Here is a 24,257-nt window from a genome sequence, read left to right as displayed (position 1 = left end):
GGAAGGGAGGAGGGAAGGAGGGAAGGAGGGAAGGAGGGAGGGAGGGAGAGATATATTTGATAGATGGGAGAGAGGGTTAATATGACTAAAATACATTGCATGAAATTTGTGATAAATTCATAAAAACACTATTTTTAATCCACTCGTCAATGTTTTATTTTTTAAAGATTTTTATTTATTCTGTGTGCAGTATTCTGCCTGCAGGCCAGAAGAGGGTAGCAGCTTTCATTATAGATGGTGGGAGCCATCATGTGGCTGCCAGGAATTGAACTCAGGACCTTTAGAGGAGCAAGCAATGCTCTTCACCACTGAGCCATCTCTCCAGCCCCTTCAATGGGTTTTAAACAACACATTGTTAATAATAAGTATGCCAAGGAAAATGAAACTCTATTTTCTTTTACATGAGGACACGGAAAGTAACTGCACAAACACAAAAGCTGTAGTCAGCTTCAGGAATTTGTGCAGACAACATTTACAACAATTTAAGAATGCCATCTTGTATTCCGTCCTTTCTGCTGGACTTTATAACTTCTCACCCCCTGCTTTCCTAACGCACCAGGTGTACTTACATCAGGAATGAAGCCAATCTCGTTAAGATGATTACTCAGCTCTGGATCGTGGAACGCAATCATCTGAGAGAACACGGTCAGGTACTCTGAAAAGACAACAATGCTGAAGACCAGCGCCATCTTCACCAACTACCTCAAAAACTAAAGTGAGCGAGGCATAGCTCTTGCTGACTGAGAAGCTAACTGCTCTACAAAGCAAGGGTACTTTAACAAATAGTTTCCATTCTGTTGCTACTTCAATTGCAATGGTAAATATCAAACAAACACAAACTATGCCACAGTTTACTTTCAGAGCTTTCTGTTATTTCTCGAGTCACAAATTAAACACAGGATGATTGACGCTTTCCAACTAAACAATACAAATACATTTTATCTGGCGACAGCAAATCTGTTTCTCTTTGACTGAAAGTCCTAAAGGTGGGAAAGACCCACAACTAAGGAACAGTGAAAGACAAGCAGGCACAGGAGAGTGACTGTGCCCCCAGATTGATTTCTATATCAAATTTCAGCATCTTTTCTACTTGTAAGGTTCTTCCTACCTATGAGTCTATGTTTAGCATATGTAGAAACATCAACTTCATTAACTATAACTAATGGAAAGTAGGTAAACAGTAGGCTGCCACTCACCGCGCCCCCGTGTCTGCGCTCTGTGCGCTAGAACCCAGTTCGCGAGCTTCGGGCAAGGGGCTGGAGGTTGTGAATACAGACTGACGCAGAGACCAAGACAGACCTTTTAACACCGATAGCAAAGCCCCAAGAATGCCCCCTTTATTATGTTCAGGGGCAGATTATATAGAGATAGCCACGCCCCAGCTAAACCCACCAGAAACCACTCTCCTGCCATCAGGAACTCCTGAAGGTCTCGTGCTCAGGGCAGCTGTAGGCACTCAGATCAGGGGAAAACAAGTTGTTTACAAGAAATTCAGGATCTGGGGTCTCACTGCTCCCAATAAAGTAGGCAATTAAAAATATTTTTTTTGTTGTGCCAGGGAGAGTCTTGGTGGGAAAAAAAAGGAGGTTCAGTGAGATATATTGTCTCAAAAGATAATTGGAGAGTGATTTAGAAAGACATTCAACTTCACCTTCCAGTATCCACATGCATGGATATGTGTACATGTACATGTGCACACACCACACACACACACACATACACACATGCACACTTTATTTTAATCTTATTCACACAAGTTATCTGGTTCAGACATGTAAGAATACATTCATACTTTCCCCACTGATTTAACAGGTTACTAATTTTACCAAGTTATTAATGACATTCTGATGGACCTAAATAAGATTGTGGTAGCATGTGCTCCAAATCAGTAACTTTCTTTTGCTTATTAAAAAAAAATTAAAGCCTGCAATCGCAAAACCTTGGGAGTAGAGGGAGAAGACTGTGAAATCTAAGACATCCTGCACTGCAAGGGAAAGAAAGAAAACACACAAGACAAATGAGCTCAACTTCATTTTTGAAATTGAAATCAAAATAACTTAATAAAAATGAAAAAAATCTCAATTTTCTTCAATAACATAATTGATTTTTAAAACTGAATTATTTGATGAAATAATCTATAAAAATAATGTTACCCCGCTTTATCAGTTTATACAAGCACTTGCTTCAAGAAACAGTAATAAGTAAAAGTAACTTATTTTTTCTCAACTAAAACTGTTCCAAATTCTTGCTTATAAATACCATGCATGCTTTTAATAGGCATCATCAAGTCATGCAAAGGAAATGCCAGTGTTGTACTCTATTCAATGATATAACTGAATCCTATCGCTGACCTAATGTAAATGTTGTCTACGCTTTCTTGATACAGAACTGGATGCTCAATTAACACATTTCTTTTTTTTTTATTTTTGAGACAGGGTTTCTCTGTAGTTTTGGAGCCTGTCCTGGAACTAGCTCTTGTAGACCAGGCTGGCCTCGAACTCACAGAGATCCGCCTGCCTCTGCCTCCCAAGTGCTGGGATTAAAGGCGTGTGCCACCACCACCCAGCAATTAACACATTTCTTGAGTTTCTCTTCATTCTTATGCAATAGATTCTAATTTATCCACTACCCCACTTTTTTTCCTGTCTCAGAACAATATGGATGCAACATCAGCCACCATAAGTACTCAATTGTATATTGATAAACTATAGTTATTAACTTTCAACTTTCAAAAAGCATGTTCCAATTTAAAGCAGAAATTCATGCCTCAGGCAATTCTCCACAGCTATGCTTGGGTTTATTAAACATCATTCCTACTCAAGTCTGATAAACTTAATTACTATCGGATTTATACAGCTAATTAAGGATTTACTGAAGAAACCTCACCCAAATTTTCCTTGTGTTCTGCCAAACACCAGTAACTGGATTTATACTAGCATTCACATACTCAAATACACAGATAGATACAAGTACACCATTTGTGTCACATTGATCAATATAATCTATAAAGCTGGCAAAGTTTGGGATGTGGAGAACAAGCTTTCAAATGAAGCTCAGTGTGAGCTCTTTATTTCAGGGAGAATATGAGAGAATATATGTATAAACATATTATATATTATTATGTATAAAAATATACGTAAACCCATATTACAAGTTCTCCCATAATAGAATTTAAAGTTCCATAAAGTAACAAAAAACACAATTTTTTGTACATATCTTTAGATTTGATTTGAGAAGGAAACTAAAGGTAGTTACAACAAATTATAACAGCGGTTAGATTAAAACAGAATATTCTACACATTTAACACTACTGATAGTTTTTTAATATATATATTAATGTGTATGGGTATTTTGTCTACATGCATGTCTGTATAACACGCTCACGCCTTGTGTTCAAGGAGGCAAGAAGAGGGCACTGATTCATCTGGAGCTGGACTTAGACATGTGAGCTGTCATGTGGGTGCTGCGAGTTGAACCCAGGTCTTCTGGAAGAACAGTGCTCTTAACTATTGAGCCATCTTTCACCCTGACTAACCATTTTAAAGGAATATTAAAATGATAAAATACTATAATTATGAGTTGCAAAAATGATAAAAATATGAATCATGATTCTTAAAACAGTATCAAAGATAGTATTTTCTAAAGGTGAATATTACTCAGTTTTTAAAATGAAGATATTTTACAATCATCCCTAAAATCTCAAGGGTAGTTTCTAAACTACACCATAAAACCACATATAAACTTCCTATGTTTTAAAGAAATCTTGTAGTTTCAGTTTTTGAAATGATAATGAATTGTGCCTTCTAATTTCTGTTTACTAAAATTCATTGTTCTCTTTTACTTACTATACACTCTGCAATTACAACCCCAAATGAAACTGATGTTAAAATTTCACCTGATAATATCATAGTTTTTGGCTGTTTATAAATAAGCCATTTTGTTTACTTAAAACATTGAATGGTGTATATGAGAGAGTAACTTTCCAAATCTCTCCACTTAAGTATCCACATTGGTTTCCTCTCTGACCAGCTTCTCAGCATTGACTCTCCTAGCTGGGGAAAGCAGAGATGAAGGACATGGATGACAGATTTAAGGCAAGTGATTGTGTCTGCTCACCATTCAGAACGGACTCTTAATTTGCCATCCATTATCATAATATTGTTAGTTCGTCCTAAAGATGATGGCAGCATCAGCAGGCAGAACATGCTGCCAGTGGTCATGTATGCTTCCAATTCCATCATGCCTGAGGCAGGAGGAACGAAGCCTGCTTGAGCCAAACACCAAGTTTCAGACTAGCCAGTTTACAGAGACAAAACCCAAACCAACCAAACAAAACACATACAAGGTATACAGATGCCAGCATTCAGGAAGCAATGAAGTTATTTCCACTAACAATGTGGCAATAAAGGCTTGAACTACTTACTAGAAGCCAAAGAAGCAGCACAAATTTTTATAACTACATGGGAAGAGAGGGCTCAAAAAATAGAAAGAGAAAAATGATTTGTTTTAAAAATGTGGTGGTGTCGGGGATTGAACCAGGGCCTCACACATGCTAAGCAAGCACTGTACCATTAAATTATCTCCTCAGCCCAAGAAAAGTAATCTTTATTTAGGGTTATATATGCAAACAATCTTTTTTTAAAATAGCAAGCAGAATTATCTAGTAACCTTTCTATTTAGAACAATTTCTACACTGGAAAAAAAAAAGATTAGTCATATGATACAAGAAATTCTCGCCAGACTCAATACTTATCCTTGCTTTCTCTATATAGCCTACCATTAAAGCAAAATATCATGAACGGCCATTAAACTGCCTTCTCTAAATCACGACAGTGAAAGCGACTTTGGCCCTACCCCGCACACCTAGTGTGTGTGGAGAAAGGAGACTTATTTGCACACATCACATTTGGCAGCTGCAGTTTTTCTCCTTCCCTCTCTCTATGCCAATGCCTTGCTGAAGTCTGTGTGGTGGGATCATGCATCCTAGTTTGCATGGTTTGGCACATAGCATTTGGCGTAGTTACTGCCATATTTAGTTTTCAAAAATACCTGGATTTGCTCATCCTTTTACCCATATTCTAACCTAAACAACATGGGACTGCTATAAATGACAGAACATCGCTGTGAAAAAGAGGCTGTCCCTTCCCTTAAAGGACTTAGAAAAATACACATCTAAACAGAAAGTTGGAGAAATTTTATACCCTAAACTTAGATGGTATGTATCTTTTCCATTCTGACCTTTAGCAGCTGTATCTTTACGGTGTGAATACACCACAATCTTATAAAACAATTCAAACATGCTTACTGCTGTGCCAACATTCATTGCTACCATATGCCTATACTGTAAGCTATTAAACACTCCTCCAAAATAGTTTGTTTTCATTTTAGTTGGCAAAGACAAAGAGTAAACTTCACATTATTAAACTAATACGTCTGCATCTGAACTGAGAGCAGATATTAGTCATTAAGACTGTCACAGAAAAGGACTATAATTCCTTGTGAATTTGTAGGAATAAATTCTTTATACTTCTTCCTGGGTCTTGGTGATGAGCCATCAGCATATGCTACTGGGTCAAGACTATTATCCTGAAGATAAGTTATTTTTGCTAAGAAAAAACAGTACCATATGAAGACAAGATTGGTTATTTTTGATAGAAATTTGTCCTATATAAAGACAGAAAAAGTCATTTGCTTACCTTGAATTACATGTGAGTTGTCTTTCAAGAAGAAGTTATACAGGTATTTGGGAATAAAAGCAGACATGCATGCATAAGCTAAGGCTAAGAAAGAATAAAGCAAATACAAAATCAGTTAATAGGGTAATGACCAGCTGTTATTCACTCAGCACAATATTTTTGAGTCTACTATTAAACAATAAATATGGTAATAAGTGCTAGAAACAGAAAAGTATAGGAAGAAAAGCTTCTGCTATTTAAAAAATTGAGACAATAAAAGATAAACATTCCAGTAACTTCAATTTCAAACTACTGTGGCAATCATTGTGCCTGAACTTTATTTATTTTAATTTCTAAACACAAATTACTAACGAGGTACTCACAATTAAGCCTCACAATCCTTAATTACTACTGATCCAGGCAAGATTTCCGGAGTTAGGAACACTAGTCATAACCTGTACTTTCAAATACAGATATTTTATTATTCTTGGACCGGTGTCCCATAATTGGATATACCAAAGTAAACACAGCAAAAGCTCAAGTGCAGACTAATGAGTGAAGATATCAGAACAGTGCACTATAAAATCATTCAGAGAGAGAAATAGAAGTTTTTGGAGATTATGCCATCTCTACTCAATTCCGGAAGCTTCTGTTTCTTATGATAACATATGAAAAATGGGTAGTTTAAGGTGAGATACCTATATATTAAAGTAATATAGGATAGAATACTCCAAGTGTGATATAATTCAGAATTCAAAATTTGATTCTATTGAATCTACCAAATACTATTTTAAAAATCCATTATAAAAGGTCCTAAAATGGAGGGACAGAAACAATCTTGCCATTAATTAACAGACGGTCAAACAAAGTTTGGCAGAACTAGCACACGGCTAGTCCATGAGAACAAAGCTGGTACCACTAGCATGAGGGTCTGAGTTTTGAGAACAAGGACCGGCAGCACTAGTAAGGGTACCAGTCTCTGAGAACAAAACAGACACAGGAGCAATCACCTGGTCCATAAAGTGTTGATGTAGTGCAGAAAAAGAACTAAGAGGTCTTTATCAAAGAAGTACAATTGATATAACATGGACAGGATACCTGATAAGGGAGAGACCTTGATGATATTGATTGGTTTATGAATTATTTGGAAAACATACTTAACAGCAATTTCTAGAGAAGTCAGAATCTTCTCCCAAAATCTATAAAAATTATCAAATTATAAAAGTTATCAAAGCAGGTAAATTAATTTAGAAGAATTAGCCTAATTTCCACCAAACTTTTAGACATAAACTGGTGACAAGGAATACCCTTCAATACTAATTACATTTACTCTCTAAGAAAAATTAATTTTATTTCACTGTATTTTATGATACATATAAGGTAAAATATAAAAATTTTAAGACAAGAACTTCTATTTTTGAGCCCTATATTTAAGAATAATATGCATAATGATCTCTCAATGATAAAAAAAGCTTACCTTCATTGTTGAAATTTAGATACAGGAATGGAGCACACAGTGAGTCAAGACCTGATGTAGATGAATTGAGGCAAAAAGTAAAATGAATACATTCCATTTACTCTTGCATTCCTTCCAAATGTTAAGCATTTTAAGTATATCTCAGATGCCTGTTCTGCATCTTCCATATCATCAGTATCCAAAATAAGTCAGTTATTATTAATCATACATATGATTATGAGGAAAAGAGCACAAAGCAATAGTGACACATGAATATGTTAGAGGACTTTACGCCACAATTCTGACTCAAACTGTATGTGAACTTGATAATTATTTGGCCCCTTCAGCTATGCTTTCTCATTTAAGAGATGGATCTTTGCCATAAGCGCTTTTTCTTCATGTTATGAAAAATCTTTACAATTAGTGAAAATATATACAAATACAGATTTCTTTTATTAATAATAATGCTATTCACTTATTATCATTCTGAATGAGCATACAAAATATATCTACAATGGGTTCAGAGGATATAGAACGTCTCTGAAATGTGCTGGGCAGCAAATAATCAAACCTTTAGGAGTAGTAAGTAATCAATATGAAACTCGAAATCAAAAACCACTGCTTACAACAAAACACTCAAAAATAGGGTTGGATTGAACAGGTTCCTCATTCATAAACTAGTGATCATAAAGATAACAATGGCAAATGCTAAAAGTCCAGGATTGGAGACATTACAGATACTAGGGAGAAAAAGGAAACAAGTAAAATGAGCAATTTTAAGGTGATAGTCTTTTCCTAATAATTATAGTAACTATATATTAGGAATGCTCAAATAGTAACATTCTCAAATAGCCTGATGGCTTTTATGGTAAAAGTTATTTCACTACTTTGATAAGATTAAAATTGTTTCCACAAGATTAGACTCTGCTTTCCCAATGCCACCTCAAGCTGCCTATTCTTAAATATCATGTAAAATATATTCTTTAAAGCATTTAGAACAAGTTTGTTTGATAATTTATGTAGAGTTAACATCTTCAAAATGCACTGGAATTTTAGTGTTTTATTCCCCCTCAAAATGAAAAAGACTTGAAGAAATGTCCTAGTAACTAACCTTGCCAGTACACAAGATCAGGATGAGAAACTACCCAAGCTTTCAGTACACGCCGGAACTTTGCATGACCTTCTGGGGATGATAACAGTTCATCATACTGATGACAGCGAGGAATATCCACTTCAATCTGCAACCAGCAAAGCAGTGAGATATACTGTAATGGATGATCCTACGGAAGCCCTACTTTCTTCAATAAATGAGAGAAGAGATACTTTACAGACTATTTCACCTTTATAATCTGTTGATAAAAGTTTTCGAGTTTTTCAAAAAATCTTCGGAAATATCACACTTTAGTTTCTGAACATATTAACTCGGGCAGTGACAGAGCAATAATAAAGAAAGGAAAAGGATTTTCTTCACTCCTTTCACATTTAAAGAATTAGCAGAATTGCCTTAGGAAAACCTTACTTGTCTATCTGTGGGAATTGGAGTGTCTTTGTCAATTGCTTCATACTTGGCATGAATAGCTCCCTGCAAAAAATAAGACATTAATTTATTATATCCTTAATAAAATGACATTGCACATTAATAGGCTGAGATCTTAAGTATTTCAACTTTATAATTTTTCTACTTTTGGAATATTTGCATAAAACTTACTGGTACAGTATCTCTAATATAAAAGATGCAAAATCTATTAGTTATTCAGCAAGATGTCAATATTCAAAGCTTTTAAATTTTGGATTAGTGGTGCTTAGTAGGAGAAACCTGTTTCATATAAATACCTATTTTTGAAGACCTACCCAATTATAGTAAATATTAGCTGGGCAGTGGGGGTGCACGTCTTTAATCCCAGCACTCAGGAGGGAGAGACAGGTGGATCTTTGTGAGTTTGAGGCCAGCCTGGTCTACGGAATAAGTTCCAGGACAGGCTACAAAGGTACAGAGAAACCCCATCTCAAAAAACAAAACAAAACAACAACTAAAAAAGCAACAACAAAAAAATTCTTCACATCCTTGACCATGTATGATGGAGGTCTATTGTAAGTGACATTCGCCATTTCGGTGAGGTAGACCTTTACCTGGTGTGCTGCTGCACACCTTTAATCCCAACACTCAAGAGGTAGAAGCAGGTAGACACCATGGCAACAGAGTGAAACTTTACTTCAAAAAGAAATAAGAAGTACAAGCAGAAGAGCCCCTTTGAATTATATACATCAAAAGGTAAATGACACAAGTCACATAGCTAAAGAGCATACCAAAATGTTGTTTTCTGTGCATTACTAACTCATAAATCAATATTTTCATAAAGACATTATTTTAGAGAGAAGTTTATCTTAACAGAATCTTTCTGTTAACACCGGAAAGGCAAATAATATATTTTTTCAGAAGAATGATAGTACTAGGAACGTTTGGGATAGGATGGATACCCTGTAATTATAGAAACATTAGCCTTATTAACATTTCTTAGTTACAGCATTACACAAAGATTATCTAAATACAATAAATTTTATTCTTGTTCTATAGGATCACACATGAAAAAGTTTTTATTTTTATGACTTACTATAGTGGTAGGGAAAGCCAAGAATTTAGTAAAATTAGTTGCAGGATCAATTTCTTTGGGATATCTACTAATAACAGGTTTGGAAAACCTGACATCATAAGTCTTTCTGGAGTACAGTACTAATCATTAATATGAGGTAAGGAACAATAGGCAGTCTTATGAACTAACCAAACAAATTCAAAGAAATTAAATGCCCATTAAGAAAAGCAAGAATAAAGAAAAAGAAATTCTGCCAATAGAAGTCTATAAAGATTAAAAATAGTTGAGGCCCCACACCCAGGAGCAGTAGACAAACACAATGGACTCTATGTTTTTTTGAACCCTTGTTTTGTTATTATCATTAATAACAATTGGCATAAAAGAATTATCAACTTGGAACACCTTGTAAGTTGCAGTTATATTGAAAAAGGGGCATACTTCATAAGCAGGATGGCAAACTTTGGCAAACTTCTAACTGACACATACTCATTAGATAATCTGCTCAAAATAATAATGATATTTATCATGGGAATTGATAAAATATTAGGGCACATCAATAGTTGTATTTTATATTCTATTCTCTTCATGTATTTTTCTACTTAAAATTGTCAAATATTCTGATGTCCATATTTCAATACATACTTTCCTATTAATAGTGTAAATTCGATGGGAAGTACAGTTTTTGGAGACAGGGTTTCTACATGGATCCCATGCTGGTCTTGAACTCGCAATCTGCTGTCACGGCACCCCAAGCACTTGGAAGGAAATATGAGTCCCTACACCAGCAGCATTCTTTTACCTTCTTATTCTTTTTATATTCTACTCATCAGTTTATAAACTTTTGCTTTCTTACCTCTACTCCCAGAAGAGCAGCCCATGTTAAACCCCTCATAAGTGGAGGGATGTCAATCCTTGCTTCTTTCCAGATTTGATTTTTTTTATAAGGATAAGCCTATGAAAAGATAAAAATAGTCACAAAAGGGCCTGGGTGGTAGCTGAGCTGGTCAGTCCATGCCCTCAGGGTCGGTTCACTCTCTCCTGAATTCAGGGGCTACCTACTTGTGAGGGAGGGGGGCCAGCTCCCTTGCTGTCTGTTTTGTGCTCTGGGAAGATTGTTAAGTGACTAAAAATGAGGGTTCTAGTGTTAAGAAGATAATGGGCACAAGAACCTTGTACATTCCTTGTGGTATAGAAGGTATGCACTGAGCATAAGCTACTGTGACTTCTTGTATATCTAGCACATTTGTCCTCCTATAAATCTGTATTTTGAAGGGATTTCAAGAAGGTAATTATTAGAGCACACAGAGTACTCAACAAACACCTTAAAACTGCTTTGTGAAATGTTTCCAATCTCCTTTAAAAGGAGAAGCCTAGTTTTCCAAGCCCATGCTGGCCTTGTAAATGATGTAAAAGAATATCCCATTGTAATTGTATTATCATTTCTTGTAAAGGTGAGTTTAGTATTTTGTTGCCTAATTGTATTTATATTTTGTAGTCTATTTCTCTCTATCAAAAATATATTCTTTTTCCTATAGACTTTTGTGCCTTATTTTAAAATTATGTTAATTATTTATGTAGGATGATCTTTCACATTGTCACCTTTGGAACTTGTATCAATTCTATAAATTAGAAAACTTAGTTAGAAAAGAGATCATAGGAATTTTTCTCATAATTTCAAGCTGTAAGGATTAACTCATGGACTATCATTATCACTTGCCATGCTACAAGTCTTACCTTCAGCAGCCTGTCGAAGAGAATAATTCTGTTTAGTTGATATTCCGTATCCCTCTCTCTGATGATTAAAGGCAGGGTAGCAGCTGCAGATAACTCATTATTGCTGTTTGAATGAGGCAAGTTCGACTGGCTGTAAAGGAACAAAAAAGGAAAAATACCGACAAAGACAATGTTCTAATAAATTAGAGCACTACTTCCTATATGTTCAATTTAAAATCTACAAACTTCTTATTAATTAATCTAATAGAAACAGGGAACAAGTCAAGTAAAGCAACATATACTCACTCATCTTCAAGTAATGGATAAAAAGCTTCTCCTCCAACATCTTTTAATCTCTGTGAATTTAAAAATAAAGCATTCATAAATCATTATATTGGGTGGCAAGAGTAATAACTACTTAAAAGAATAATAATGCAAAAATTATGAATTCACAACAGTCCAAAGAAGCAAAAAGTAGAATCCAAAAATTGTTTTTTTCCATGGACATGCAAACACACCACACTTCTGGCAAGGGTTAAACACAAGCAAGATCTTCCTTTTCCCCTCTGTAGGCATCATTCCCACCCTTTCCTCACATGCAACACCAGATTACTAACATAATCTAAAATGTAAATGTATAAGATATTTTAAAATAAGAATGATTATTAAAAAGATTATTATGTATTCATTTATTAAATGTTATTTTAAAAGAGGTGCTTTTTCATATATTCTTTAAAGATATTGGGATGAATTATAGGCAGTGTATCGCAGTATCTGGAATACGTTTTTTAAAGCTCTTACATGAACTCGTTCGGAAATACTGATGAAATGGACAAAGCTGTAATGGACAGAACAGGTGAGGAAATAGCTGAAACTCATGGCTGCACTGAAATCAGGCAACTGCGATTAACATATGCATTCTAAAACATCAGAATCTGAGCACCTAGAATTACTTAACATTTACGATCACAAATTACCAAATGCTGAGGAAAAGATCAACACTGTTGTGAGCAGTCAGACCGCGTGTGAAGGCTGGAGTCACACAGATGCCATTTTCTCACAGCGCTACTCACTACAGAAGCTTCTTGGGTATCAGGAAATCAGGCATGAATGCAAAGTGTCTTGTGTTATCTTTAAGGTTTCCATGTTTTGTCAATTATAAAAAGCACATTTGGTAATTTTTATACTTACGTTTCTTAGCTGGCATAAGGACAATGTCACGGTGGTATCGTCTAAGAGTGAGCTTCTGTCTCGACCTTGCCCAAAACTTTCACCATCTTCAAAGAGAAAACTAAGATTGGAAGAAAGAAAAGAAGGAAGGAAGACAAAAGTTGTTATAATGATCACAGAAAGTCTATTTTATTTCTTATAGAAATTTTTTCTATCACAATCCCATCATTAAGAAGTAAAATTCAGACTAGACAGTTAATTTTGGAAACAAAGCCCAACATGGTGCATATGCCTGGACCCCAGTGCTTGAAAGGTGAAGGCTGAGGCATCAAGAATTTGGGGTCAGAGAGGTACACAGTGAGTTCAATTCTAGAATGGGCTTTATGAGACCTTGACTTAAAAAAAAAAAGCAAAGGTTTCAAAACTGTAATCGCCAGTTGAAGTTTCTCCAAACAAAGCAGACTTTTAAATATATATGTCTGTGATTAGCTGTAAGTCTGTTTTTTTTTTTTGCTATCCTGGCTAGTTTTAACTGTCACATTGATACAGTCTAGAGTCATTTAAAAGCAAAGCTCCAGGTAAAGAATTGTCTAGATCAGGATGGCATGCAGGTATGTCTGTGGCAGCCTTTCTGGGTTGTTAATGGATGCAGGATTGCCTAGCCCAGTATGGGAGGAATCATCCCTAGGCAGGTAGCCCTGAACTGTGCAAGAGAGCTAGCTGAATATAATCTGGACTTTGAGTCAGCAGGCAAGCAGGATCTTACATGCTTTCCCCTGTACTTTTTAGTTATTGGGTAAGTTTCCTGCTCAGAGGTTATGGTGTACCTTCAGGTTTCTGCCCTGAGTGTCTGCCTTGACCTCCGCAGTGATGCACTGTGGCTGCAAGCTAGAGAGCCTTTCCTCCCTAGGCTGCTCTTGGTCAGGGTGTTTGTCACAGGAGCAGAGATAAGCTAGAACATGCAGACAGCACTGCAGGAAACAGAGTGTGAGCTGCAGTCTCTCTTCATGCACGTGCAGCAGGAAATGGCTGTCCTAACAGTATTCAAACGTGCATTTGAGAAAGTTTGCACAGGTGAACACTAAAAGGGGAGGAAGAAAAAGCACACTGGTTGACAGGCTCTCAGGAACTTGGTTTAGAAGTACAAAAGTCTACTTTTCAGAATCTATCATTCAAGTAATTTTTAATTTTCTATAATTTATTGCGGATTTCTTATTTAACTTATTGGGTGAGTGGCACAATAGACATTAAGGTTTAAAAAAACTACTTACAAAGGACAGAAGGAGCTAATAATGCAGTTTAGTAACAGGATACTTGCCTTGCCACACATGTAAGGTCCTGGGTTTGAAAACCAATACAAAAATAAAAAAAGGAAAAATTTAAAATAGGGAAGGCAGAAAACTAATGTCTATCTCAATAAATAATCTAGCCGGGCGGTGGTGGCGCACGCCTTTAATCCCAGCACTTGGGAGGCAAAGGCAGGCAGATCTCTGTGAGTTCGAGACCAGCCTGGTCTACAAGAGCTAGTTCCAGGACAGGCTCCAAAACCACAGAGAAACCCTGTCTCGAAAAACCAAAAAATAAATAAATAAATAAATATCGAAATGTTTAACAAAAATAGTGATTATCAGATAAATCTCTTATGGTGGTTTGAACAAGAAATGTTCCTAATCAGCTCATGTATTTGAACACTTGGTCCTCAGTGGAGCTGCTTGGGAAGGTTAGGGCACTTTTAGGAGGTACAGCCTTGGAGGAAGTGCATCACTGGGGCTTTGAGGTTTTATGGCCTTGTGCCACTTGCTAATATTTTCCCTCCTCTCTCCCTCCCCCCTTTCTTTCCCTCTCTCCCTCTGTCTGTTTCTTATGTGCAAATGAGAATGTGGCCTCTCTGTTTCCTGCGACCATAACTTCCAGTCATTAGTGACTCTCCCTCTGGACCTCTAAGCCCTAAAGTAACTAATACACCTACAGTCAAATCTGTCCTAGACTGCGAAACTAAAATTTTAGAGGTCAAGAAATACACATTTATTTATATTTCTACATGGACAGTGGTGTTTGAAAAATAACTGACATATATATACTTTTTATTAATATTACATGATTTTCAAATAGATAACAAAGCAAATTATTTCTTAAAAACAATATTCATAAGAAATAATAAATATTGATAGAAATTCTGCAATTAACAATTCTAGACCATCCAACAAGTTGTAGTTTTGTTTCCAAGTTCACTTAATTAGAATAGCTACCAAAAATTTATTAAAAAATAAAATTAAGTAAAATTTAAAAAACAGCAAAAATATTAACTCATATTACCAGAAACAGTTTTTACTTACTTTGGGAGTGTGCAGATAGGTGGTTTGGATCGAATAATTTCCTTGTTTGTAAGCTCCTTCTCCAGGTCACCTCCAGCCAAACACCACAGGTAGTAAACCTCTTCTATAGATCTCTCTGCCAGGTGATCACTGTCTGTATCCACTAATGGTAAACATGTTCAAAATTAACATTAGTTTCCATCTGTAGTAAGAGTTGATAGCAATAAGAGCTGGAATTCCAATAAAAGTAACTGAAAAGGCTATCACTTCTGTGTGTAAGGACTTTGCAAGTTGCTACTCCACCTAGTAATATAACAAGAGGCTGAAAATCAGGAGTTCCTGTAAGACCCATGAGAAAGTAATGGAGAAAGACTGGAGAAGCAGACGGGCTATGCAGGGAGCCACACAACATAAAAGTCTCAGGGACCAGAACTGGAACAGTAAGCTGGACTACAGTTGATAAGTTGCTGCAGGTTGAGTGTGGACAAGTCTGAGAGTTAACATCCCAGGGGGTGCAGTCATAGGGGACACTGGCACTTCTGTGGGTTTTTATCACTTGAAGCCTGACAAGTTCCTACAGTATTACTGGAGAAGACTGGCCTGTGCTATGGCAACAGGAGGAGAAAACAGAACCGATTTTAAATATGGCAAGAGGACACCTTTCTTCCTTACACGGCTTGTCCTCAGAAGTTAGTCAGCACCTAACTAATCTCAGCGAGGGAATACCTGCTATGACATGGTGTGGCAAGGAGGAAGGAAAGCATCCTGCAGTCCTACAAGCAGGTCACGTAATTTAATGAGCTGTGCGTCTGGACAGTGCTGGTCACACAATCATCCCCCACAGTGAAACTGAAAGGCTAGGGTAAGCTGGAGCTGGGTGCTTTAATTCTCAGCAGGTGTGTCATGACTGTCAGGTTTTGATTCTTCTTTGTAACAGGTTGCCTCCTAAAAGTGACTTATGCATGAAGACAGTCAAGAGGCCTGAACTTGACAAAAATCTAGATGCACTTCCTATAGTCAGAACGGAAGGAGAAATGCTACTGTAGTCCTTTTCTTGTCGAGAAAGCATTTTCCCCTAGGAGAAACTCACATGCCAGACATCCACTGTGATCCTATTAGTCAAGTTTAGTTACAAGCTTGCGTCTTATATCAAGAGAAGCTAGAAAAGGAAAAATTTGGAAAGCTTACTTTCCATGTTAGAGGTACAGAACAGGAATTTTTATACTTTATAGCAAGAAAGAAGTATGGGCAGGAAAACCTATATATCAACGAAGTGTTTCTTTTCATGTTTCAAGTTAAAATATGATAACATGGACTTCCTACTGATAATATAGTTTTAAGATTACTTAAAATAAATTATATGGAATATCAGTAATTTACAATTGACTTATATTTTAAATATTCAAGAATCTGTTGTGGATTATTAGTTTAAGATGTGTTACATTTGTTTATGCTGTAGAATATTTGTTTAACGATGCAAACATATGTTGCATTCTTTTTGTTTAACTCTGGAAAGCTGTGTTATTTTGCCTGTCTAAAACACCTGATTGGTCTAATAAAGAGCTGAATAGCCAATAGCTAGGCAGGAAAGAAAAGAAAAATAGGCAGTGTAGCCAGGCAGAGAAAATATCAGAAAGAAAGAAAGAAAAGAGGAGGGAGAAAAAGGACAAGAGGAGGAAGACTTCAGGTGTAGGACCCTCACCCCTTATTCTCAAAGAGGCGAGAAGAAATTTCCTAGCAGAATGTTTTCCCCAGGAAGATAGTGGCCTTCCCCTCTCCCACCTGGGGGGTTCTAAGCACAAGGTCACTTAGCTCAGCCTGTATCACCTGGTACAGGCTGATAAAGATGGCCTAACTCAGAAACAGTGGCCTTGCTCTAAGAACGAGGAAAAAGCTGACTTAGCAGAATGGGAGGGAGCAAAAGTCCTTGCACACGTGCAAAAGCAGCTTCAAAAAGCCTCTTTGTAGTAATGCCTTTAAAAGCCTACCCCACAAAAACGATACAACTCCTCTCTCTACCTTGCTATAACGGGGTCTGTAGACAGGGGTTCTAAACATGTTTGTATTGTGCTGAATAAACCTTGCTTATTACAGTCTGGGCCTCTCTGGTGGTCTCACTCTGGGGGGTCGTAATCTGGGCACAGCACAGGGACCAGTCACACAGCAACACAGTCAGTAAGGAGGAAAGAAAGATATATAGAATAAAGAAAGGTAAAAGCCCAGAGGCAAAAGGGAGATGGGATAATTTAAGAAAAGCTGGCTAGAAACAAGCCAAGCTAAGGCCCAGCATTCATAAGTAAGAATAAGTCTCTATGTTTGGTGGGTCCCCAAAGAATTAAGAGTAAAAATCAACCAACAACATTTTGGTGTACCAAATGTGAGTTTCAAATATCCACCTAGAGCCTGAGAAAGGTCAAAAAACAAAACACAAACAAACAAACAAAAGGACACGGCTCCTTCAACAAGTTCTGCCATACAGCACAGCACTTAAACAGTCTTTTTCACGCTAAGTAGAAAAAATTAAGTAAAAGAGCGCCTGCCACAGTGCAGGCCACCAGCTTGCCGTAGCTGGGAGATAGAACATAGTTCCCAGCCATGCAGCTTCGACCAGGCTGTGAGCTGTAGGCTTGGCTTTTAGGATCTGAGCAGCAGATGGAGACAGTTGCTAAAGCTGTAGCGGCGCTATTTAGCGGGGTTGTTTTGGTTTTTGCTTTGCTCATGCAGACAAAAAGATTAGAGATAAGCAGTAAACACAGATCTAGACAGAAAAAAAAAACTCTAAACAGGTTCTAGAGTATTTAACAATGTGCACATGCTTAGGAAAAGAAAAAGGGGTAATGACAGTCATAGGAAATAAAGAATAGTTTAAAAATAATAATAAAGTCTTTAAAGAGGGAGAAGCAAAGTAATATGAAAAAAGAATGAGCCATGTAGAGATGGAGAATACACAGGGAGTCTGGATCCTGTATGTTGCTGTGATGGCTGTGAAGTTTTTGATTGCTGATAAGGAAAGGACAGCTGCTGAGAGACATGGGATTAAGTGGACTGCTAAAATAAATTAGTCTATATAAGAATGCCTTCACTTTAAAATAGAAATCAAAACATTAATTGCTTTGGAGAAGAGGTTTTCGATTTATTTCCATAGAAAATGAGAGGTTAAGGGTTCTTCAGGGTTTATATAGATCAGGTTTGGTTGGGGAAGATCTTCTGAATCTGGACATGTGACATATATCAACAAAGTTACAGCTGGTCTTCCCAGGACTTGTCCCTTATCTCAATTTTCTCAGGGATCCCTAAAGATGACTCTGCCCACAGACAAAAGGAAGCAGTCTAGAGAAAATGATGGCCATATTCCCAAGAGTCGGGGTATGAGTGGTTGTTGGTTTTTTGGTGGTTTATGGATGTTTGTTACCATTTAGGGGAATATAAGATAAAAAGACAACTATTAATCTCAGATATTTTGTATTGGCATGGATTTTGGTATATTGCTACAAATTTAGAGTTATTTTTCCTATACTGTATATATGTTTCTACTCTTATTTGGGGTTTTGTGCTCATGCAGCTCACTTAAAAATGCAATGGATAATTAAGAAATGAGGTAGGTACTTAATCTATAATAATCAAACTTGTAGTTACATTAGGTATGTTTTCAAGTGAAACAAGTATATTTTAGACAGATAAATGATTTTCAAACACGTTAAAGACCTATAGAATATGGCACTTAAGATGTATACTAACCTAAACTTTTCATGATACACGTGCCTGAAAGCACCAATTTACTTCATAAAAAGATGATTATCAAAGAAACTCTATATGGAATTTACTTTCAATTTGAAAAGGACACACACAAAAAAAGACTGTTAAACTTTGCTAATACAAAGTTGAACAGTCCTTCAAATTTCCTGTTTCTCTAAAAAATATGCCAGATATTCTAGGCTTTTTGGCTGAAGTGTTGCAGAGGAACAACTGCTATTAGGTAATATTACATCCTTTTGCTGTCTTTGATGGTGTAAAAGACTAAATATTTAATGTTATAGTTCTCCTTAGTTATTATGGGATGCAAAATAAGGTATGAAACTTTAGAATCACTAAGATAAGTTAGATAATGGAGTGTTTTCTCTGAATTTGCTAAATGCAAATAGAATGAATATTGTAAATGTAATTCTTACTTAAAAACTGTTTTTGTTGTATATTGTTTTATTATCTTAAAATTAAATCATTTCATTTTTATTTAGACAAAAGGGGGAAATGTTATGGAATATTAGTTTAAGATATGTTACATTTGTTTATGCTGTGCAGTATTTGTTGAATGATGCAAAGATATGTTGCATTCTTTTATGTTGCGTTTGTTTAACTCTTTAAAGTTATGTTACTTTGCCTGTCTGAAACACCTGATTGGTCTAAAAAAGAGCTTAACAGCCAAGAGCAAGGCATGAGAAAAGATAGGTGGGACTGCCAGGCAGAGAGAATAAATATGAAGAGAAAAAGAGAAGAGGAAGGAGAAAAAGGAGAGGAAGATGCCAGGGGCCAGCTACCCAGCAACACAGTCAGCCATGGAGTAGAAAGGAAAGAAAGAAATATAGAATAAAGAAAGGCAAAAACCCAGAGGCAAAAGGTAGTTGGGATAATTTAAATTAGAAAAGCTGGCTAGAAACAAGCCAAGCCAAGCCAAGCCAAGCCCAAGCATTCATTAATAAGAATAAGTCTCCATGTATTTATTTGAGAGCTGGGTGGTATGCTCCCAAAGAACAAAGAGTAGAAAAAAAAAAAAAACCAACTACAAAGAATTACCTCTCAGTTCTCTGACTGTTAACCACAAAACCCTACTAATGTAATACCTGTTTCTAATGAATTCAAAAGTAAACAGGCTAAGGGGCTTCTTTTGGAAACAAGGCTCATATTATCACATGTTTTATTCCTCTTTACCTTTACACAAGTCATCAATATTCTCAGGCAGAGTTAAGTTGGCGCATCGCAGAGAAGATGAAAATAGACTGGCAGGTTTGATAAAGGGAGTGTATAAAGGTGACACTTCACTGAAGACCTGGTCCTTCATTAATTCATCTGGGGTTGGCCTTGAGAAAACGATTGCAAATACTCAGCATGGATAAAAGTCATAAAAACTTTCATACAAAATGTAATAGACATTGAAAGTGGGAGGTAAAGTCTTAGATAAGTCCTTAGCACAGAAAATAGCAAAGGCGCTCCCTTCGGCAGAGTCTAGCTGTTGCGACTAAATAACTCGGTGCTGAATTACTTATGTGTCTTAAACTGTTTGTGCCTTATCTTTTAACAAAAATCATTTCATAAACACCCCAAATTCTGTTGTAATACTATCCTTTGCCCCTACCATGGCTTGATAAAGTGCCTTTTCTAAGGACAAATTAGAATACATTCTTTTCTAGCATTATATCTAGGAGGCTCAGCAATAGCTAGGTAATTAAAAGTGACACCATGAAATGAAAACAAAATGTCAAAGAAATCTTTCTCAATTTTTATCAGCAACTACAAGCTTAATATTCTTCCAAGCTCAGTATATAATACATAATGGCAACAAGCTTTTGTTATTATTCAAATGTCATTAGATCTAAGAGTACTGACACTCCTGTTTAGTTGATTTTCTTCTTGAGGCAAGGAGATGAATTAGAAACTTTTTTCTTACATGTCAGTTTTATGACCATGATTTGACTTATTTTATAGCAAAAAAATAAAACTTTGAATCACATTTATAATACTAGTATCATTTATGTACTACTGTATATACAGCTATGATCCCCTGGTCCATCAGACTCCTACCAAATACAACACATGCATCTACGGTCCCCTAGTCCATCATTCTCCTATTCAAATCAAATCAACTCCACACAAAAAGGTTCTCAGGATAAGCCTAAAGTCTTAAGGAATCACCTTTTAGAAGGATGGAAGGTGAGACACTTCTTCAAAATATTTGTCACATTTTCAGGAAGCTCCTAGCAAATAAAGAAAAAAATAAATGATCAATTCTAGAAATACATTTTACTGAAATATTTAAATCTCCTAAGCTTTGATTTAAAAAAAAGTCTTTATTTGGAGTTTATTTAAATTTATAATCATTTGTCATTCTCTGATTTAAAAAAAAAAGACAGCATCTGCAGAGAAATAAGTATAACTTTAATAGCTTGTTATTGTATCCTGATGTGAAAACAGACTGCTCTGGTATAACTGTGTCCCTTCCTAAAATCAGGTCTTGAAACTTGGTATCACATAGATGGTATTAAGAGATGAGTTGCACCTGGGAGCCCCTCTAGGTTCAAGTCTCTGCCCAGAGCCATGCCCCCAGTTAGTTCCTTGGGCAACTGAGGATAGGGAACCTGAAATGGCCCTATCCTATAGCCATACTGATGAATATCTTGCATATCACCATAGAACCTTCATCTGGCGATGGATGGAGATAGAGACAGAAACCCACACTGGAGCACCGGAATGAGCTTCCAAGGTACAAATGAGGAACAAAAGGAGGGAGAACATGAGCAAGGAAGTCAGGACCGTGAGGGGTGTGCCCACCCACTGAGACAGTGGGGCTGATCTATTGGGAGTTCACCAAGGCCAGCTGGACTGGGACTGAAAAAGCATGGGATAAAACCGGACTCTCTGAGCATGGCAGACAATAAAGGCTGATGAGAAGCCAAGGACAATGGCACTGGGTTTTGATCCTACTTCATGTTCTGGCTTCGTGGGAGCCTAGCCAGTTTGGACCTGGATGGAGGGAGAAGGACCTTGGACTTTCCACAGGGCAGGGAACCCTGACTGCTCTTAGGACTGGAGAGGGACGGGGGAGAGGAATGGGGGGAGGGGGAGAGAAGTGGAAGAAGGGGGAGGGAAATGGAAGGCTGGGAGGAGGCGGAAATTTCTTTTTTCAATAAAAAAAAGGGGGAAAAAAGGGATGAGTTGCAGAGTGAATGAACCTGCTATTTTCATTCTGCTAAATAGTTTCATAGTGCCTTCTAAATTCTTACCTCTCTACTCATAGATTAGTGCAGTTCTCAGATGATATCGGAGAAGTTTCTTTGTGCAGCAAATGGTGGTTTGGGCAGAAATTCACTGTTACAGTGCAGAATAAGCCATATGTCATAACCCCTCTGCAAGGCTCAATGACTATTGTGGAAGAGCAGGTGAAAAGACTTTCAAGGCCAGAGGTTGAGGAGCTAATGACTGCTAATGGCTCCTAGTGAGGGGAGAGCCAGTTATTTGTAAGGGTTTGGCTCCTGGTAGATAGACCATACTCTAGTGGACAGCCTCACACCTAGGTATATATGGGCCCCACAAATGGAGTTGATGGGTTATGAAAAGGGGGGCATGAATTTGTAGGGGTAGGGAGATAAGGCTTGGTCTGAGAGGAGTTAGGAAAGAAATTGGGGGTGAATATGATCAAAACCTTATAAGAAATTCTCAAGAAATTATAAAGATAAAAACAAACAAATAGCAATAAAAGAGGTGGGCCTGTAAAAGATGATTAGGGCACAAGGGCTCTCATCTTGGGAATAGGATTTTATCAAACACATTCACGCATCCACAACATCCTCCACCAGCTTGCTTTTCTGCTCTGTGAGGAGAGTGTCCTCCCTCATCAGAAAACTGAACCTGTGGGAACCTTTACCTGACATTTCCAGCCTAAAATACTGTGAGATGGTATGTTTTATTCATCTCATATTTATTTATTTTACTTATTTTTTATTTATGACCCAATGTCAGATAGTCTGTTAGAATAGCCCAAACAGATGCACAACGAACCTTGATAATGTCCAGACAACCATGTTCTTCAGCCAGAACTACTATAGTGTCATCCACACAGCCTAAGAAACAAGAAAGCCAGATGAGTGTGCACCACTTTTTGAATCTATCACAATAACCAGGTATGTTATTATACTATGATACAACATTTCCAAATATCATAATGTAGTTTTGGTGCTTAAGCTACTAAAACATTTTAAAATTAACTTTCCTTATATGTTTTGATAAAAACAGAGGCTTACCCACTCAATTTAGTTAAGCACAGGTACTAAAATCTAGGAACTTAAATAGAGATATGGAAGACATTTCAAGGAATTTTTAAAGGCACTGTTGTTTGTTGTGGAATAGCTGTACACTATAGGAAGATATGTTGCTGTGACTGGCGTAATAAAAAGCCGAATGGCCAATAGCTAGGCAGGAAAGGACAAGTGGGACTTTCAGACAGAGAGAAGGGAACTGAGAGCAGGAATCGAGGTGTGCTATTTCTCCAGCAGACACAGAGCAAGTCAGGTGTGCCCTACTAAAAAGAGGTAATCGAGCCATGCGGCAGAAAGTGGATTAATAGAAACAGGTTAATTTGAGTGATATGAGCTAGCTGGGTGCAAGACTAAGCTAAGGCCAAGCTTTCACAATTAATAGTAGGTCTCTGGGTCATTATTCACAGGCTGGTGATAGTCCAATAAGAAAGTTTGTTATAGTTGTTTTTTCCTGGTTACAAGAATAGTTTATTTTTATCATATGAGGTTTGAAGACTGCACTCATGTATCTCTGGGGATATAAAGTAAACATTTAACTTAATAATGCTTCAAATTGTAGTGATATTTTACTTGTATTTTAATAAATAAAACATGCCTGAAGATCATAAAACAGCCACCCTGGTCAGCCTTACAGACCAGACAGTGGTAACACACACCTTTAATCCCAGTAGCCACACTAGTTTGCCATAGAAACCAGGTGGTAGTGGTGAAGGCCTTTAATCGCAGTACTAGAGAGGAATATAAAATGAAAGGAGACAGTTCTCAGGCACAGTCTCATTCTGAGATTCCCGGAAGCAGGATCGCCAATTCAGATTAAATTTGAGGTAACAGCAAATGGTGCGCTGTTTTGCTTTTCTGACCTTCAGGTTGAACCCCAATCTGTCTCTGGGTTTTGTATTAATCAGGCTACACCAAATTACTTGACAAATGTAGTATCTATTCTTGGTGATGTGGGAGTGTCATATCAATCTGTTGATTTCATTGGTTAAGCAATAAAGAAACTGCTGGCCCTGATAGGTTAAAAGGATAGATGGGAGAGTAAACAGGAGGAAGAGGAAGTGAGGTCAGACTCTGCTCTGCTTCCAGAGGGCTGGAGCAGGGACACCATGCTCCACTCTCCCAGGATGGACGGAGGCTAGAATCTTTCCGGTAAGTGCACCTTGGGGTGCTTACACACATCATTAGAAATGGGCTAGTCCAGGTGCGAGAATTAGCCTGTAAGGGCTAGAGTTCATGGGCCAAGCAGTTCTTAAATGAATACAGTTTGTGTGTTGTTATTTCGGGCATGAGCTAGCCAAGCGGCCGGGGTG

At 37.1% G+C, this 24,257-nt stretch overlaps 1 protein-coding gene across 4 annotated transcripts in view; it reads right to left on the bottom strand.

Moving 5' to 3' along the window:
• Tbck (TBC1 domain containing kinase) overlaps positions 1-24,257 on the bottom strand; it is a 124,157-nt gene that overhangs the window by 68,886 nt on the left and 31,014 nt on the right. For all 4 annotated transcript variants that reach the window (XM_050132563.1, XM_050131122.1, XM_050131851.1 and 1 more), the window contains exons 8-20: positions 22,691-22,752; positions 20,828-20,889; positions 19,847-19,995; positions 14,942-15,083; positions 12,627-12,726; positions 11,742-11,791; positions 11,457-11,586; positions 10,576-10,674; positions 8,651-8,713; positions 8,243-8,369; positions 7,153-7,203; positions 5,697-5,780; positions 570-655 (exon numbers count right to left, since the gene is read on the bottom strand). In XM_050132563.1, the coding sequence (XP_049988520.1) occupies positions 570-655; positions 5,697-5,780; positions 7,153-7,203; positions 8,243-8,369; positions 8,651-8,713; positions 10,576-10,674; positions 11,457-11,586; positions 11,742-11,791; positions 12,627-12,726; positions 14,942-15,083; positions 19,847-19,995; positions 20,828-20,889; positions 22,691-22,752 (1,205 nt within the window). The remainder of the gene's footprint in view (positions 1-569; positions 656-5,696; positions 5,781-7,152; positions 7,204-8,242; positions 8,370-8,650; positions 8,714-10,575; positions 10,675-11,456; positions 11,587-11,741; positions 11,792-12,626; positions 12,727-14,941; positions 15,084-19,846; positions 19,996-20,827; positions 20,890-22,690; positions 22,753-24,257) is intronic.

Source organism: Alexandromys fortis, unplaced genomic scaffold (assembly GCF_014885135.2).
Source record: "Alexandromys fortis isolate MF-2015 unplaced genomic scaffold, M_Fortis_MF-2015_v1.1 scaffold_19, whole genome shotgun sequence".
In the NCBI taxonomy this organism is placed as follows: Eukaryota; Metazoa; Chordata; class Mammalia; order Rodentia; family Cricetidae; genus Alexandromys; species Alexandromys fortis.
This window is presented reverse-complemented; position numbering and strand designations above follow the sequence as displayed.